Source organism: Pongo abelii, chromosome 16 (genome assembly GCF_028885655.2).
Source record: "Pongo abelii isolate AG06213 chromosome 16, NHGRI_mPonAbe1-v2.0_pri, whole genome shotgun sequence".
Classification (NCBI taxonomy): domain Eukaryota; kingdom Metazoa; phylum Chordata; class Mammalia; order Primates; family Hominidae; genus Pongo; species Pongo abelii.
In genome coordinates, this window is record NC_072001.2 from 75580092 (window position 1) to 75599367 (window position 19276).

A 19276-nucleotide genomic window follows, 5' to 3' on the forward strand; every position below is an offset into this window, starting at 1 on the left:
GCCCATACAGACCCCTGAGAGCAGCAGCTGAGCTAAGCAGCCCCTCGGGTGCTAACCTCTATTCTGAGTAAGCAACTGATCAGGCCACAATGGGAAGATCAAAGGGCTCATACCAGCAGGTGAAATCAACCTCATCTCCTCCAAGATGAAGATAAAAATCTGGGAAGACAGAGCTGACTTCTAAGAAGAATGTGCTCATGAACTCATAGGTATTGTTGAGACTGGGATTCACTGGTCCAAAGGTGCCAGAGGGCTCAGACCCAGAGTAGCAAGGAGTCAGTAATCCAGGGATACCTAAGCCAAGAGAAAACCCCATATGAGTGTCACAAATACATAAACCCCCATGCACAGTCCTACACATAAGGACACGAGTCACACAAAGCAAGACAAGTGTATTCATAAACATCACACACATTTAGGTAGGCACACCCGGGCACTTACAGACACTGGTAGTCACCACCATTTAGTCACAGTAAAAAGATACAAATATATCCACAATCATAGACAGGCAGAGGCTGAGTTCCAGCTAGACAACCGTCAGTGCACACACTCTTGCCTGGACACATTGCTTCTAGCAGGCACCACCCTTGCTCCCAAGGCTGCTCTCCTCACAGGCCTTTAGGCAGAGAGCGAGCCTAATCCAGCCAAACTGGCAAAATCTTTCTTCTCTATCTCCTTCTGTAGGTGGGGTCAACCATCACCCAGAATCTTTTCACATTTCCTAAGGGGTATCTCCCCTGGCCCAGAGACTAGTTCCTGACGCTGAGGTCACAAGACATCTTTAGGGTTTTTTGTTGTTGTTGTTGTTTGTTTTTGAGACAGAGTCTTGCTCTGTCACCCAGGCTGGAGTACAGTGGCATGATCTTGGCTCACCGCAACCTCTGCCTCCTGGGTTCAAGCGATTCTCCTGCCTCAGCCTCCCGAGTAGCTGGGATTACAGGCACCTGCCACCACGCCTGGCTAATTTTTGTATTTTTAGTAGAGATGGAGTTTCACCATATTGGCCAGGCTGGTCTTGAACTCCTGACCTCAGGTGATCCACCCGCCTTGGCCTCCAAAAGTGGTGGCATTACAGACGTGAGCCACCACGCCCGGCCAGTATCTTCAGTTTTCTATCAGGCCAGTAGCCCTTTTAAACCGTCATTTAACCTGTGTTGGGGGCTCACACTGGAGGGCTGAGGGCATACAGAAGAAAGGGAGCAGGGGTAGTGACTGACTCTGACCTCTGCAGGCTGCCCTTGGGCTTCTTTCTTTCAGATTCTACCCTGGTGGTCAGATTCCTCAGCATCCACTCTAGGCACAACTACCTGCAACGGCATCTGAGAAAAATGTGCCCTTACATAATCTAACAGTACATATTTTAATAGTAAGAAGCAGCCTCCATTGTCCAAAGTGAGTTCTTCTTATCTAAATTCCCAGGTGGAAGAAGTCGATGGAAAACATTCTTCCAAGGACCAAGGCTGTGATATGCCACTTCCATGAGCCAGTGCCCTGAAGCTTCACTCTGAGCATAATAAGCAGAGTCCCTCTGGTCCCAGACATCATTCTTACCTGGTCCCCAGGACAAAGTGTGGCCAGGAGTGTCAAACTCTGCAAGCACACGGATACCCCGGAGCCGTGCGTATTCAATGACCTCCTTCACATCCTGTGCTGTGTAGATGTGGGTGACAGGGTTGTAGGACCCCTGAAAGGCACAAGACACCCTTCAGGTTCACATTTCCTGAAAGCTAGCAGAGTAGAAGATACTCAAAATGCCCACAAGACTCCCCAGATATCAGAAAACCTGCCCATAGCCCTTTGGTGTCAGGGACTATCTTCAAAAAACTTGATCATAATTTCCCAGAAGTTATCACATCTGTTTTATCTGAGTATCATAATGCCAGTGAGATAATCATGGTAGGTGTTAATATTATGTCCATTTAACAGAATATAAATACTTAAAAAGGGAATAAGGCCAGAAGAGATTCTCTCCTGAAGGTCACAAGGCAAATTATCGGCAAAGTTTTGGACTTGAACTCAAGTCTCCTGACTCCAAATCCAGTGTCCTTCCCCTATATTGGTCTAAAACTGGCTGGTTAGGATGACAGACCCTGTTCTTGCCAGCAGGGCCACTGCCAGATTCAGACATTGACCCATAAACTTGGTCTGAGTGAAATGGGGACATACCTTTCTCATGAGCTCTGGAAAAGTGAAGCTCTCATATGGGAAGGAAGGATCATCTACCAGATGCCAGTGGAACACGTTCAATTTATTGTACGCCATGACATCCTGTAGGTTAAAGTGCACACTGTGAACCCATCACAGTCTCTCCGGTTTCAGCCTCAAACGTGCGATGTTGGGCAGGCTCTCAGGCCGCTCCACACACCCCTACAGGCTTGACCTGCCTCAGCTCTCAATTAAGTGTTTATGGGGTCTATCAAACTTTCCCATCAGGGAGGGATGGCATGGAGGGAAGGCCCAGCACACTTGAGACACATCCAAAGATGGATGATAGAAGTGGTCTTTCCTCTTTTTGAAATAAATTCTGGCCACATTAAGAGGAGGGCTGCAGCTACTGTGGTAGCCTGGAATCTTCCAAAAGCCTGAAGATCAACACTTCCTCTTGCCATTTGTGTTGGGTTGTCTGACTGATGTTAAGCCCAACTGTGAGACCTCCTGGGAACTTAGTAGCCTCTTAACTCATAATCTCAGTAGCCAAGGCTGGCAGATGTGTCGCCTCCTTTGGTTCCATCACAGGAGCAAAGGAAAAGGCAGACACGGGAACTGTCAGATAAGACTGCACATTAAACTCAAGAGAGTTAGGAACTTCCTCAGGTAAGGCTTTTTTTTTTTTTTTTTTTTTTGAGACAGAGTCTTGCTGTTGTCGCCCAGGCTGGAGTGCAGTGGCACAATCTCAGCTCACTGCAACCTCCACCTCCCAGGTTCAAGTGCTTCTCATGCCTCAGCCTCCTTCCTTCCTTCCTTATTTATTTATGTATTTATTTTTGAGACAGGGTCTCTGTTGTCCAGGCTGGAGTGCAGTGGTGCAATCACAGTTCACGCATCCTTGATCTCCCCAGGCTCAGGTGATTCTCCCACCACAGACTCCTGAGTAGCTGGGACTACAGGTTTGCACCATCACGCCTGGCTAATCTTTTGTATTTTCAGTAGAGATGGGGTTTCACCATCTTGGCCAGGTTAGTCTCGAACTCCTGAGCTTGGGCAATCCACCCGCCTTGGCCTCCCAGAGTGCTAGGATTATAGGTGTGAGCCACTGCACCCGGCCCCGAGGTAAGGCTTTGAACGTCTCTCTCCTATGACCTTGTTCTAACTAAAGTTAGCTCTGCCGGCCAGGTGTAGTGACTCATGCCTGTAATCCCACCACTCTGGGAGGCCAAGGTGGGCAGATTGCTTGAGCCCAGGAGTTCAAGACCAGCCCTGGGCAACATGATGAAACCCCAGCTCTACAAAAAATACAAAAAAAAAAAAAAAAAAAAAAAAAAATTGAGACGCTGTCTCAAAAACAAATACAGTTAGCTCTGCCAATGAAGCCAATTCCACTAAACATCTGTATCCCTGGAAACAGCCTGAACATTGATCTACAGTAGCCTGTAAGGTAGATTTAAGTCACTCTTTGTTATTTTTTGAGTCTTGGAGCAGCTCATCTTCTACATTTTTCCCAGGAGCTCATAGAGTTACATACAATCTCTTTTTTTTTTTTTTTTGAGACGGCGTCTCACTCTTTCACCCAGGCTGGAGTGCAGTGGCACGCTCTCCACCCACTGCAACCTCTGCCTCCCTGGTTCAAGCGATTCTCCTGCCTCAGCCTCCCAGGTAGCTGGGATTACAAGCATGCACCACCATGCCCAGCTAATTTTTGTATTTTTAGTAGAGACAGGGTTTCACTATGTTGGCCAGGCTGGCCTTGAACTTCTGACCTCAGGTGAACCGCCCACCTCGGCCTCCCAAAGTGTTGGGATTACAGGCGTAAGCCACCACACCCAGTCCATACATTGTCACTCTAACTCTTTAAGAATTTGGAACTTGGTCTGTCCGTTGCTCCATCACCCCAGAACTCTTAAGTGTGAAAAAGGCCTTAAGGCCTGGTTACCAGAGTGTCCAGGATGCTAGAGAGTGGCAGGTAATGGCGAGATGTATCCAACAGCAAGCCCCGGTGAGGAAAGCGGGGAAAGTCCTCGATCTCAGTCTTGTTGATAAAGAACTGTGCAGAACAAACATTGAACATGTCAGATTCAAAGGAAGCTTACTACGGGGGCACAAGGAGATGAAGACAACTCTCCCAGGATTCTTAAAAAGCCAATCTGTGACTGTTCTCAGGGTCACTCTCTCCCCAAATGCTCTCCACCTCTATAAATGACCATAAGCAGCCACCTTCCCAGAGAACAATTGCCCAACGCCAGCCTAATACAACTGTCCCATACACCATTCAGCCTACAAATTCTGGATTTTCCTGTTAACATAGTTTATTTTCTTCAAAGCAGTGTGGCCTCAAGCTCATTACTAAATGATGACTCAGGGGGACCAAATTACAGTGATTCCAAACAGACCAAATCTACCAAACCAGTTTTCCACTCACATCTCCTCTTCCATTTCTACTGGGGCTATCTCAAGCCACCAGGATCCTATGGCAAAACAAGACTTTTCTAGGATTCTCAACATTGGGATCCAACCCCAGAGATGAAAAAGGAGCCCTTTTTGAGGGTCCACACTTACTGTGCCCTCAGCAGATTTCCAAACAAGCTGGCTAAAAGTCTCCAGACCTAGGAAGAAGTAGAGAGGCAGAGTAAAGACTCAGGGAGTGGAAAAAGAGATGTCTCTATTTGGAAGGTTCTCAATGTAGCAGAGCATAACGTTTGGGTACACAGTGAAAATGGATGTAGTGTAGGCTTGACGATTTTTAACGCTGATGAAAAGGGGATATTAGGAAGCCAGTATCCATCTTTACTTCTGTATTTCATTTTGGGAGATGTCAGAGTAAGGGTTTTAGTGCCCCTCCTTACAACATACTAACCTTCAAAATCCACATACCTCTTATCTATATTTCCTGTGCCTTGACAAGAATATTGAGAAGAGAGGCCAAGACATATACTCATGAGGACAGACACAGAGACAAGTCAGCCTGCAAGAGTTGGGCTTTTCATGGATAACCCGTATCAGGAGCTAAGAGAGCTGAGAAAAGGGGTCCCAGAATAAATTGTGAGAAAGTGATCATAAGCTTGGGTTTCCAAGGAGTCTGGGTTCATGGCTGGACCTAGAAGATAAAAAAAAATCATCCACTCTTCCTCTTCAGAGACTGAGAAGAGACCCAGCTATAGGGAGCTGAGGTGTGGTGGACAGCAACTGCCCCAGAAGGACTCCCCTAGTCCACTGACACTGTCTCCTAGAGTCTAGCAAGGCCCACACACAGGTGTGTTGAATCCAGAGCATTGTATGTTCTCAAAAGCTGGGGCCCCTCTTCTGGAAACCCTGCAGAAGCCCCATGAAAATTATCAGAGTCCCCAGTTTCAAAGTGAAAGAATCCATGAGACCTCAGCAGTCACTCAGCACCTGATTTGAGCAGACTGCTAGTGTACTGTTTCGGCTTCTCCCCACTCTGACTCTGACACCCAGCATTCTGGAGTTCCAGGTGCTCCCTTACCTCTAGCCTGATTCACCATCAGCACCTGCATGAAAGGTACAAGAGGGCAGGAAGGGGAGGCAGCATGCTGTTGCTCCAAGCATAGAAGTGGGGCAAGGGAATGAAGACAAACTAAAGCAAGGTGTGAAATTCCGAGAGAGTTTCCCTCATCATTCACCAGCAGAGGGTTTACCAAAAGTGGGACAGATACTTGGCTAAGTCTGTATCTAGGCACCAAATACCTTCTCAGTAAACCCAGAAGAAGGACAAGGGCCAATAGTTTAGCCAGTAAACTCATTTTCTCCAGAAATAATGTAGTTCTAAATATTTCACTACTATTTATCTTTTTTTTGCATGTATCTATTTCTTTCGTTATAGTTTTCCTTTTAAAAAAACCTTTCCAATTACATGTCTTTAGCAAGAGCTGGACAGGCAGTGTCTGTGGTAGCATCATTCCCCCTGCCCGCCAGCTACCTGTCCCCTGCTGGCACCTACAGCATCAGCCCGCAGACTCTCCCACTGCTTCCCAGAGCCCCGGACCAGGGCAGCAGCAGTTGCTGATGCTGCACAGGGTAAAACCTGTCAACTTCCAGGGACAGCTCCACAGAGACGGGAAAACATGCCAATTGTTCCCATAAAAAAAGCTTCCTGGCTGGGCGTGGTGGCACACACATGTAATCCCAGAACTTTGGGAGGCCGAGATGGGTGGATCACTTGAACTCAGGAGTTCAAGACTGGCCTGGGCAATATGGTGAAATCCCATCTCTACTAAAAATACAAGAATTAGCTGGGCATGGTGGCAGGCACCTGTAATCCCAGCTACTTGGGAGGCTAAAGAGGGAAGATTGCTTGAGCCTAGGAGGCAGAGGTTGCAGTGAGCAGGGACTGGGACACTGCACTCCACCAACACCAACCTTCCCACATCATCCTTTCTCTCTCTCTTTTAATCAGCCCCAATTTGTTACCTCGGAGAGCTCCCCAGACAGTCTCAGAGAGGAGTAAACACTGGTCATCATTTATGGTCAGGGTATCTGAAATGATAGAAATGAACTCATTTAGTTGGTTAAGGTTTTCTATTCTCAGATTATAGACCAGATATTCTATATAAATTGTTGGATTAAAAAAAAACCAGTAAGACCATATATTTTAAAAAATCTTTCAATGAGGAGATGTCCCCAGAGCAAGACAGCTGTAGGATGGCCTGGTCTGGGGCCAGAGTGGGAGGGTGGTCACCACAGTGACTCTGTAGACCCTGGATGATGATGTACAGCAAGAGTCAGGCTGGAGTGGAGTTCTGTACAAAGCACCACCTACCTCATAGGTCAGTTTCCACAGCAGAAAGATGAAAGAAGTCTTCTCCTGGCAAAGGGAACAGGGATGCCTGCAGGGATGAGTGCAGCACGCGATGCTCCCAACGCCTTTGTAATCACCCTCCTTTCCCCTTCCCCTATGCTTCAGCTACTTCCTCCAAGAATGTGAGGAAGGAGCCAAACTCAACTGTTCACTTTGGAGACTGAGAAGTCCCCAAATGCTGCTCAGGGAAGACAGGAGGCAGTCACTGGACTAATGACTTAACTTCATCTCAGTATAAGTGACCAGAACCCCTTCTTTCCCCAGTGTAGGGTCTATTAGAGAAAACTAGCAAAGTATACACTTTCCTAAAATAGAAATGTATCCAGTCCACCAGGTAGGTGTCCTGTGGGACTCAGTGAAGAGCCAGTGTGATGTTCCACAGCCAACCTTTAGCACTGGTTAAGTTTCTGCATAGGAAAAACTTATCTTCCATGACTCTCAGCACTTGGTGACCCTCGGTCCCCATGGTCAAGGGGGACTCCAGGCCGAGCATCAGCAGTTTAGGCCAGGCCATCCAGAGTTACAGCTTCAGACAAGTGTTTGCTCTTCTAAGACAGGGAACAGGATGGTACTTACAATTCTCCACCGACTCCAAAGTAGGAAGCTGGTTACATCCAGGTGTGACTACAGAGACAACCAACACATTCTTCTCCAGTGTATGCCGTTTTCCTGGGAAGACAGGGTAAGCTTGGTGCGGCCAACTTGCCATTAGAAGCAACAGGCAAAACCAAGACCCTAGCTCTAGTCCCTCAGCTCACATGCCTGTGGTAAAGGAAAGGGAGGACATGGCATCTACCCTTGGCATAGGCACTGCCTGATCATCTGTTCAGCTGTTAAATTCTCGTTGTGCCCCTCTTTTCCTCAGTAGCTGCCCTGACCCATGTCTGAATGCTCTGGGTGACAGCTCTTCTTAACCAGCTCTTCTGAATGCTCTGGGTGACAGCTCTATATTTCTGGCTGCCCTTGGCCTGTACCAAACAAACAAACAATTCCACGACCTCAACAACTGCTTCTGAATGACAGGCAGCTCTAGAGCATTGCTATTCCAAGTACAGTCTGCAGATTAGCTGCCAATCTGCAAACTGTGTTACTGGCTGGTCACTATATAGAAAACTTACATGAAGCCTGAATGTAAATCAATCATGTCAGAGTAAACACACTGTCTAGTTCTAACATTTTTTCATACAAGATTTTCTTGATGAAGAGATCAGTCTTACATTCTGGTAAATATGCTTCTTATCTCATTGCAGATTGACATATTAAGTAGTACTGCTCTTGAGGGCTACAGATGAAGGGTTTCCAGTTTTGCAAAAGCCTAGGAGCTAATGGAGCAGATGACAGAAGGATCAGGCAGAGGAGGCCTGAGATGATGCAACTGATACCTCAGAGAAGGTCAGGGTCACCCGCCCATCTTGCTTCTTCTTCCCAAACAGGTTCTCTATCCAAGGTAGATTTTACCCTAACAGTGGAGGGTTGAACCCACATAGTATCTAATATAGCTTTACAGGCCCTTGTCTATGCAGAAAAAATGCCAAAGCCAAAATATGAATACACTGTCTCTTCTCACCCTCCTGCTGGTTCTTCCCTGTGATTTTCAGGGTGGCTCTGATGTTATAGCCCCAAGCCTTAACTTAATGAACCCCTCTCTATTCTATTCTTTCCTGGAGCCATATTCATCCCACCGGCATCACAACATCCATGACTTCTTATGGCACTAACAATGTCAGGGATAGGGTGGCCTGGCAGAAGGCAATGAGAGAGAATTCAGAACCAAACTGGAATCTCAAATGTTACCCATGTGCAGGCAGAGGGAATCCAATCGCTCCGATCATCTCAAGGAAGTCTGCTCAGACCTCTTGAGCACTACCACATGGCTGTATCTCAGCTCTTAGGTCTGCCAAGAAGCAAGCCAATAAGGGGGCCTTTCCTACCATCATGAACAAACACATTCTTTCCCTTACCAGTAAATACCCTGGATCCCCACACCAATACCTGCCTACATTCTGCAAAGAGGAGGGAATCTGAGGCAACTCTGGTCCAGGTCAATTCACAACTCCATACTTGAACCCTAAAACTACATTGTTACAACACAAAAGGACAAGCAAACCTTCAAGGCAAAGACCACACTCAAGGCATCCAATCTGTAGGGCCATCCAAGCAGACAGGCTACAAACCCATCTCCACAGGAGACTCTACAGGGAGACCAATGAGGACTTAACCTAGGAGCAAGGGTGAGGAAAAACTATACCCCATCCTCTGACTTCTTGTCCCCACTCCCAACCCCACACATCATGGAGCCCCAATATCGTTGTGCGGAGAGCTCATCTGCATATCTACCCAGGCAGCCATCCAAAAGACAGCCGAAGTCCTGAGCTTTAGTTCTAATCCTCTGGGGCTCAGCCTGCCACATAAGGAGAAATCACAACTAATCCACATGCAACTACCATGGCTCGCTGACCTCATGACAAAACAAGAGAGGCCGCACAAACACCAGGTTTATCTGAACTATTACTTGGAAGACAGAAAAATACCTAATCTTTCAATTTTTAAAAAATTTATTTTTCTAAAACACACCTGCACTGTACTCCCTAAATCTGTAGTCTTTTGGAGAGTCACAGACGCCTTTGCAGATCTGCTGAATAGGAAAGCACTTTTTTCCCCAGAACAATGCCCGTAATTTAAGGGCTGTTTCTCCAGAATTACAATTCTTCCACTCCCTGCCATCAATCTCATGGTGAAGAATCCCTGTCCGAAGTTCTCTCAGTGACTCATCTGGGTTTGGGCTGAAAGAAGTAGATACAGGGGCATGGCTGCTGTTTAAACAAATTATGAGAGGGATGTTTGGGGGAGGCAGCAACACGAGAGCTGGCAAAACAGGAGGGACACTAGGTCATTGCAAAGGATGTAAATAGGGTATCACCACTGTGGTTTTCCGCCTCCAAGTTGCTACTTTGCCTGGCTATGAAGAGGGCAGGAAATAGGGAGGGGACAGTAGTACAGCCACCTCTACACACACCCGCCCACACCCTGAACACTGAGAAGCACCAACGTGTGGGAAGCACAGTACGGCAAACAGCCCCATCAGCCAGCAATGTCATGAGCACATGTGCCATGAGTCCAGCTGGAACAGCAGGAAATTGAGAAGCCTCCAGGGCTTAGAAGGTAGCATGAAAAACAGACCAGAGGGCTGGGAAATCAGGACAGGTTGCTTCTGGTTCTGGTTTTGCTGCTGCCAAGCTGAGTAAGTCTCAGGGCTCCCATTTCCTTCCCTGTAAACAATGGCAGGGTGGGACCAGATTCCAGCTACTCCTCTTCAGATCTAAGACCTTGTGATTCCACAGACAGATAATACACTCCAGGGTCCCATTCCAGGACCACAGCCTCCTACCTCTGCAGCTCACTCATCTCCCTGCTTTCATATAAACCTACTCTTCTCTTTGGGTTCACTGAAAACTTTGTATCTTTTTTTTTAAATCAAAACAGTTGTATAGGCCTGGTGAGGTGGCTCAGGTCCATAATCTCAGCATTTTGGGAGGCTGAGGCAGGCGGATCACTTAAGGTCAGGAGTTAAGAGACCAGCCTGGCCAACACGGTGAGACCCCGTCTCTACTAAAAATACAAACAAATTAGCTGGTCATGGTGGTGGGCCCTGTAATCCCAGCTACTCAGGAGGCTGAGGCAGGAGAATCACTTGAACCCAAGAGACGGAGGCTACAGTGAGCAGAGACTGAACCACTGCACTCCAGCCTGGGCAACAGAGTGAGACTGTTTCAAAAAAAAAAAAAAAAAAGAGTAGTACATACAAGTTAAAAAAAAAAAATCAAACAGTACTACCAAACAGTAGAAAATATTTACAATAAAAAAATAAAAGTATCTTTGGCACCCTTCCTTAGTCCCCTCAGTAAAGAGATAAACATCACTGGTAGTTTTCTACCCCTGTAGTACCTTGTAGAGTAATTTTGTCTTATTCATCACAGACAGGTCATCTCTGGACATGGAATTCTCAGAACAAGGATGCTCCTATCACCAAAGTCCTACTGTTGAACCTTCTCCAGACTCCAGTACTATGACCCCTCTATTTGCCTTCTGTTCTCAGTCTTCTCTCATCCTTGCTTCCTTCCCTGCTGGCCTACATGTAGTGATCCATCACCTCAAACGCAATCTAGCCAATACTCTCAACGATCTGTCTCTTTTCTTCTGTCACAACCAATGGGCAAAACTTTCAACCCTGGATCATTCTAACATCTGCCTGCTGTGCCCCTGACCCTGGCTACTGTACCCTACTGGAGGGAAGGGAGAAAAATCACAAAACAGCAGGATTGGACCACTGCAAAATCATGGTCTCCATCTTGGCTGGGCCCTTGATGCTACCCTGAAAATCTTCTATCTCCATCATTGCTTCATTCTATTCTCTACACCTTCCTCAAGTCTACTTGATCACCACCTCCCTTATGCTCAGCAGACAATCAGAAGAGAACTTTCAACTATCTCTACCCTCTTCCCCTCTCCTCACTGACAAAAATATCTGCAACACACACCTGCCTGTACCCTCTCCTGGACCTCCACCTCGATGGAAGGGGTTTCCTTTTACCTGTGCTCTGGAGCTCTTCTCAGTCTCCTCTTGTATAAATTATTTCCCCTTTTCCCAAAGCCTTCAAATTATTTCTTTCAACTCTCATCAGCATTAAAATGTTTGCAATCTTCCTGGTCTCACTCACTCCTTCTTTTGCCTTCCTGCCACAAAGACTCCCTAGAGGAAATGCAGCCTGGGCAGCTAAGGACCTGAACTCCAAAGGAAAACAGATCTGGATTCAAATCTTGGTTCTAACACTTTCTAGCTGCAGGCCTTCTCTAGGCAAGTTATTTACCCTCTCTAAGCTGCAGTTTCCTCAACTGTAAAATAGGGATCATAATACCTATATAATTGGGCTGCTGGGAAGGTTAAATGAGTTAATACATGTAAAGTGCTTAGCTCAGTACCTGGTACATCATATGTGCTCATGATGTTGGTCATGCTTAGTATTTTGTAGCTGCTTCCTTACAACCTATCTATTCCTCAATCCACTATAATCTGGCTTCCTTCACCACCACTTCTCTCAAAATGGCTTCACCAAAGTCCTGTGGTTCTGTAACCAAATTCAAGGGACTCTTTTCAATTCATTCATTCATTCAACAGTAATTTACTGAATGCTTACTATGTGCCAGGGTGTTGTAAGTGCTGGGGATACAGCAGTGGTCAAAACAGACAAAAATCCCTGCTGTCAGAGAGCTAATAGAAACCACTCACTCCTTCTGGGACTTCTTGACAGGATCGGACATCCCTGACCTTCTTGAAACTAAACTTCCTTACCTTAGGGGACATTGCTCTCTTGGTTTTCCTTCTAACGCCTTGAATATGCTTCTTCATTCTACTTCTCCTTTACCAACCCCAAGGTGCTAATGTTACCCAGGGTCTCCAAGGCTCCAAACTTCTCTTTTTCCCTTCACTTACACTCTCCCTAGACAATGTCATTCACTCCCACAGCAGGCCAATGACTCCCAAATCTGTCTTTCCAAGCCAACTCTTCTTCTGGAACTCTAGACTTATACACCTCCACTCAAATGTCTCAAAAGCCACTTGAATCTTAAACATAAAACTAATCTAACTCTTCATTCCTCCTCCTGGCTGATCCTCTCTCTCACTTTGATAACAGCCCCATCTATTTACCTACACCAGAAATCTTCTTCTTCTACACCTTCCATCTAACTGAGTAGATCACAAGTTCATCAACTCAAAATAACATTTACAGACGGGCTGATATCTCAAACATTGTGTTAAGCACTGAGATTACAACAGTAAAAAGACTTTCAAAAAGTCCTACAATTACACAATCCTTATAATCTCTTAACACATCGCCATTTTCCCAGCCCCACTGGGCCAAAGCCTTAATTCAGCCTCTTGTAATTTCTCACCTGGATGAATGCAAAAAATCTCCCAGGCGGTCTTCCCCTGCCTCCAGGAATACCCATGTCAATCTACTATCCTCAGAGATATTAGAATATGAAGATAAGAGCATGACAGTCTCTGCTTAAAATCTTTCAATGGCTCCCATAGCTTTCAGAATAAAGTCCAGAATTCACTGGGTAATCATAAGAAAACGTCTTGTCTTTTTCTGCTCCTGTGCAGGAACTCTCACAATGAACAATGAACTCTTAACAGAACCCTGAAAATGCCATATTTTCTCCATATTTTTCTTTGCACATATTGCTTCCTCCAATTGAAACAAACTTTGCCTTCCCTCCACATCTCTCCTAATTAAGAAACAGCTCTGTTTTCCTTTTAGGAAACTTTTCTGTTATTCCCCCACCCTTTCCTAAGAAACCCTCCTATGTGATCATGCAGCAATGTATACATACATTTTTCAAAACACTTATCTTAAGATATGCTGTTTATTTGTCTGTCTCCTCACCTAGGTTGTGAGTTCCTCAACAGGAGGGACCAATCTCAGTGTCTTTGTATTCCCAGTGCCTGACACACAGCAGTCATTCAGTACATGTTTGCTGAAAAAATGAATGATGTTGGAATTCAAAAAATGCATATTTAATGTTACGATTGTGCTATGTGATAATCAGGCATAAATAGCAAGTAGTTAATGTAGAGATTACTTTTATATCCTCAAACCTAGTATTTCTGAAACCCTGAGACTGGGGATGGCGATGCTAAGAAGACACCCAGACTTACGCAAAGTGCCTTTTCAGACACTGCTCTGAAGACCTCTGGATCCATAAATTCTAAGATTTAGGTCTTTCTACTTCTCTGAGAGGAAGAACTCGTTGCTGTATTAGGGTAACTAATAACTATTAGGGTAACCTGGAAACTATCAATCTTTACCTCAGTGCACAATAACCTTTCCCTCTACCACCCCTGTTCCCTCCTGAATCAAAACAGTTCCATCGTATCAATGTGTTTGATTCACAGAATCCTAGCACTATGGGAAAAAAACACATTGGTTTTGGTTATAAAGTGGTACTTGATTTTGCTTATGGATTGAAAACTAAGAAAGGCAACCCAGCCTTTGCCACGTTCCCACTCTTTAATGTCTACTCTGCCCCCATATCCCCTGGTACCCTCCTAGGCTGGCACCAAAGTTTGTTCCCATGCCCACTTTGTTCTCTTCCCCCTCCCACCTTTATACACATCATATCCAGGTTTCATCTCCCCCATATTCTGCCTAATAAAAGCCCATTATATCACTCATTTCCCACTCATTTCTTCATTCCAACCAAGATATATTGAGCATTTAATGTGCATCAGGCACTGTGCTAGGTGCTGGGGCAGTTAAAAAGAAAAACAAGCCCTGGTCCCTGCCCTTGAGGAGATCACAGTCTAGCAGGAGAGAGAAACACAAACAATAATTACAAACATTGTGATAAGGGCTATGGTAGATTTAATAGCCACGTCCAGGAAAGGTGGAAGGCTTGACATTGAAGGGGATCTCTGAGTAGGATCTTGAACCCTGAATTGGTGTTCACCAAGCTACCAAGAGGAGAAAAGGTATTCCAAGCCTGGGAAGTGAATTGGTGTGGCTAGGAGAAAAGTCAAGGCCAACCTTGTCAAACTTCTTATCACAGTAAAGTGGGAGTCTGTGAAGCCAACTGCCCTGAGCTGGGGCCTTCTCCTTAGTGCTGCTGAATTCAGTCTAGATCATGGTACCTCCTCCTGTAAGTCCCAAGATTCTTCACCCTCCACAGACTATTAATACCTACTTGGAAGTATCACTCTCTCCAGACCACAGATGAATCCTGAATGGATTCATCCCATATTTTTTGGGTAAAAGTTGCACCCAACTTTTTTTGGGAAAAGTTGTAGTTAAAAATTTTCTATTTTCCCCTACTTTTAAAACTGATCTGTCCCTCCCAACCCTATCCCCACTGGAAAGAGAGCATCTCCCTAAAATTCTAGATCTCAAGAGATAACTTTAGTTATAACATTTTGCACAATTTTCCAATTTTTTTGTAAATACATAAATTTATTAATTTTTAAAATAAAAATGGGCCCAGGCTAGGTGGCTCACAACTGTAACCCCAGCACTTTGGGAGGCTGAGGCAGGTGGATCACTTGAGTTCAAGAGTTCGAGCCCAGCCTGGTCAACATGGTGAAACCTTGTCTCTACTAAAAATACAAAAATTAGCTGGGCGTGGTAGCAGGCGCCTGTAATCCCAGCTACTTGGGAGGCTAAGGCAGGAGAATCACTTGAACCTGGGAGGTGGCAGCTGCAGTGGGCCGAGCAATCATGCCACTGCACTCCAGCCTTGGTGACAGAGCGAGACTGTCTCAAAAAAACCCAAAAACAAAAAACAAAAACAGAAAAAAAAAATGAGATCCTAATACTATTAGTTTGTAACATTTTTCCCCTTACCAAAATGAGCTGTAGATCTGTTAATGTCAATATATATAGATCTACATCCTTACTTGTAAATGTTGAATATAATTCCAATGATGAGATATACATTAACTTATCTAACTTCTCTTCTGTTTGTGGACATTTGGTAATGTTTCTAAGTTTTTAGTATTATAAACAATGCTCTAGTAAACAAATATTCATATATACGTATATAAGCAATGTGAAAGATATCTGTAGGATAAATTCTTAGAGGTGGAAATGCTAGGCCACAGATAAGAAAAGTTTTGGTTTTGATACTGCCAAATTCTTCTTCCAAGTTACTGTACTGACTTACACCCAAATCCACATATATGGGCCCATCTCTCCACATCTTTCCAACACTAGACCATCTCAATTCTTTTTCACTATCGCCAGCTGGATTTAAAAAAAACATATACATTGTTTCCATTTCAATTTGTATTTCTTTTTAAGTTTTAATTTAATTTTTTTTTTTTTTTTTAGAGACAGGGTCTTGCTCTGTCACCCAGGCTGGAGTGCAGTGGCACAATCATAACTCACTGCAGCCTCAACCTCCTAGGCTCAAGTGATCCGCCTGCCTCAGCCTCCCAAACAGCTAAGACTACAGGCGTGCACCAGCATGTCAGGCTAATTTTTATTTTTATTTTTTGAAGAGACAGGGTCTCACTATGCTGCCCAGGCTGGTCTTGAACTCTTGGCCTCAAGCATTTCTTTGTGTTTACTAGCCAAATTCTTTTTACTCTTTTTTTTGAGACGGAGTCTCGCTCTGTCACCCAGGCTGGAGTGCAATGGCACGATCTCGGCTCACTGCAAGCTCTGCCTCCCAGGTTCATGCCATTCTCCTGCCTCAGCCTCCTGAGTAGCTGGGACCACAGGCGCGTGCCACCGTGCCCGGCTAATTTTTTTTTATTATTATTATTTTTAGTAGAGACGAGGTTTCACCATGTTAGCCAGGATGGTCTCGATCTCCTGACCTCATGATCCGCCCACCTTGGCCTCCCAAAGTGCTGGGACGACAGGCGTGAGCCACCGCACCCAGCCATTCTTTTTACTTTTTAAAGTTACTTTTCTTTTATTGACTTGTTGCAAATATCTGCCTCATTTTATCCCTTATTTTTTAACCTTATGCTTTCTTTTGCTTTAATTTTTATGTAGTCAAAGCTATGACTCTTTTCCTTTATGGTTTCTTTGTTTGCTTACTTAGAAAGGCCTCCTCTACCCCTAAAATTATAATAATAGTTTCCTTCATTTCTAACACTTCTATGGTCTTTTATCTTCAGATCTTTAATCTACCTGGAATTTACTTTTGAGTTTGACATGAGGTAAGGATTTATTTTTTTCCCAATTGGATAACCAGTCATCCTTAGGTATTTATTGACTAATACATCTTTTCACATTTGATCAGAAATACTTCTTTGATCATGTATTAAATTCCCACATATATACACATGCTTGCTTGTCTCTGGAATCTATTTTCTTGGTAATCTTATTGTCAGGGAAATCCCCCATGTCATATCTCTACCATATTTTGTCACTTTGCCCAATATATAACCCCCTTTGCTCACTTCTGGTCCTGCACTTCTATTCTTATACATGTTGCTTCCTCTTCTCCGCCAGACCACCTGTGTACTACATATCATTCACCTTGTAAACCCTCTGAGATCTTGTTGTGTAGTTATTTAATTACTCAGCCTCTTCTACTTCCTCCCTAACTGAAGCCTGGCTCTCCCCAGGAATACCACACACCACTTCCCCTACAACATGCTCTGAGAGGCAGCCACTTCCCATATCATAGGGTTGAGATATGGGGCTGCTTCTGGGTCATCCATTCCACCACCACCAAGTAATAAAACACTTTTCTTCTGTGGTTCATGTCATCCAGCTGTTAAATCTCCAGCTCTCCTTGTTACAACACTCTGTAGCTTCCTGATCACTTCTTTATTCACTTAATTTTTTTTTTTTTTTTTTGAGATGGAGTCCTCCTCTGTTGCCCAGGCTGGGGTGCAGTGGTGCGATCTCGGCTCACTGCAATCTCCGCCTCCCAGGCTCAAGTGATCCTCCTACCTCAGCCTCCTAAGTAGCTGGGATTACAGGTGTGCACTACCAACCTGGCTAATTTTTCTATTTTTACAAATTAGACGGCGTTTCACCACATTAGCCAAGCTGGTCTCGAACTCCTGACCTCAAGTGATCCAACAGCCTCAGCCTCCCAAAGTGCTGGGATTACAGGTGTGAGCCACCACGCCCAATCTTATTTACTTAATACTTTGGATCCTGTTGCCCAGTATTCCTCTCCACCCCAAGGCTGGCTATTATCCTAGATGATTTTAACACCCAAGAGGAAGAACTAACCCATGTTCTGGCTTAGCAGTCATCCAACAACATCCTCCTCCTCCTCAACCACTCTCCTGTGGTTGCCTTTTGGACCTTCTTCTCCTCAGAAGTGTTCAAACTCATTCTCCCAAGCTCTAGTACTACATAGCTAACTGTTTGCTAGATACCTCATAGTCAACATGTCAAAATCAAATTTACTTTTCATGATTCTCACTCTACCTCTGAACCTCTTAATTTCACTGGCTTTTTTGTTTGTTTGTTTTTTGAGATGGAGTTTCACTCCTGTTGCCCAGGCTGGAGTGCAGTGGCACAATCTCGGCTCACTGCAACCTCCACCTCCTGGATTCAAGCGATTCTCCTGTCTCAGCCTCCAGAGTAGCTGGGATTACAGGAATGCGCCACTATGCCCAGCTAATTTTATATTTTCAGTAGAGATGGGGTTTCTCCATGTTGGTCAGACTGGTCTCGAACTCTCGACCTCAGGTAATCCACCCACCTCAGCCTCTCAAAGTGCTGGGATTACAGGTGTAAGCCACCACGACCGGCCAATTTAGCTTTTATTCCTTCCCTTCCTCTCCTACTATTTTCCCTATCTTTGTTAATGGCAGCACAAGTGAATGAGAGCCAACATTCAAACTGCTAAGTCAGAAATCTGGGAGTCATCCTCAGCACCCTTTCCCTCCAACCTAACTCCCACTTCCAAGCAGCCACCTCCTAAATCTCTCTTCAGTCTTTCTAGTTTTCTCTGCCCTTACAGCCATCAACCCAACTTCAGCCACTACTCTCTCTTATCTAGACCACTGTTGGCAGTCTTTTAACTGGGTTTCCTGCCTCTAATCCCACTCTATAGCAAGCCCCAATGTAGCCAGAGTTTAGTCACATCACTTATCCTGTTGACTGGACTTTACTGGCCTTCTTTGACCTTAGGATAAAGCTCCATTCCTTACCAGGGCTTATTAGGCCATTTCATGACCTTTCCATCTATCACCTCTTTAGCTTCAGAACTTGCTGATCCACCCTAGAGTTGTGTACTTCAGCTAGACACCTTGAGTTCCTTGAATATGGCATGAAGGCTTCTCGCCTGTAGGCCTTTTCCACACACAGTTCTTTCTATGCGGAATACTATCTTCACCCCCACCAACTTCTACTTTTAGATCTCCTTCAACAGCTCTCTAGGAAAGCCTTTTCAATGTGCACCTTCTCCTTTTCCCCCCACACACTTAGGTCAGGTGTTCCTCTTCTGCACTCCCAAAGTACCTTGTGCTTCAGTTAGCATAGAAAAATATCACACTCTTGTCTGTCTATATCCCCACTTCCAGAAACTGTAAATTCTTTAAGGACGGGGCAGTTCAATTTAATATTCCTTGGACCTAGTACTATTGACAATTAAAGTTACTTAATAAATACTACTTGTACTAAGAATAGATGGGAGGAAGGAAGAAATGCTACTGGAATCTGGTAACAATGGGCCAGGGATCAAAATATTCATAAGCTGAGTGCTAATGAGTAACTAGATGTTAGAAGTTACTACCTATTTGAAGTAATTAACACTAAGATGTGATTAGAGCTT

At 44.9% G+C, this 19276-nt stretch overlaps 1 protein-coding gene and 1 long non-coding RNA gene across 7 annotated transcripts in view; one reads left to right on the forward strand and one right to left on the reverse strand.

Annotated features, from left to right (window-relative positions):
* Positions 1-19276, reverse strand: part of HEXA (hexosaminidase subunit alpha) — a 56075-nt gene that overhangs the window by 28683 nt on the left and 8116 nt on the right. For 5 of the 6 annotated variants that reach the window (XM_054531281.2, XM_054531283.2, XM_009249991.4 and 2 more), the window contains 7 exon segments: positions 7547-7639; positions 6583-6648; positions 4714-4760; positions 4091-4201; positions 2167-2268; positions 1552-1684; positions 114-294 (listed from right to left, as the gene is read on the reverse strand). In XM_054531281.2, the coding sequence (XP_054387256.2) occupies positions 114-294; positions 1552-1684; positions 2167-2268; positions 4091-4201; positions 4714-4760; positions 6583-6648; positions 7547-7639 (733 nt within the window). 6 annotated transcript variants of the gene reach the window in all.
* Positions 7637-11673, forward strand: LOC129050498 (uncharacterized). Its single transcript, XR_010137483.1, has 2 exons — positions 7637-8362; positions 10948-11673. It is a non-coding gene; the product is annotated as an uncharacterized LOC129050498 (long non-coding RNA).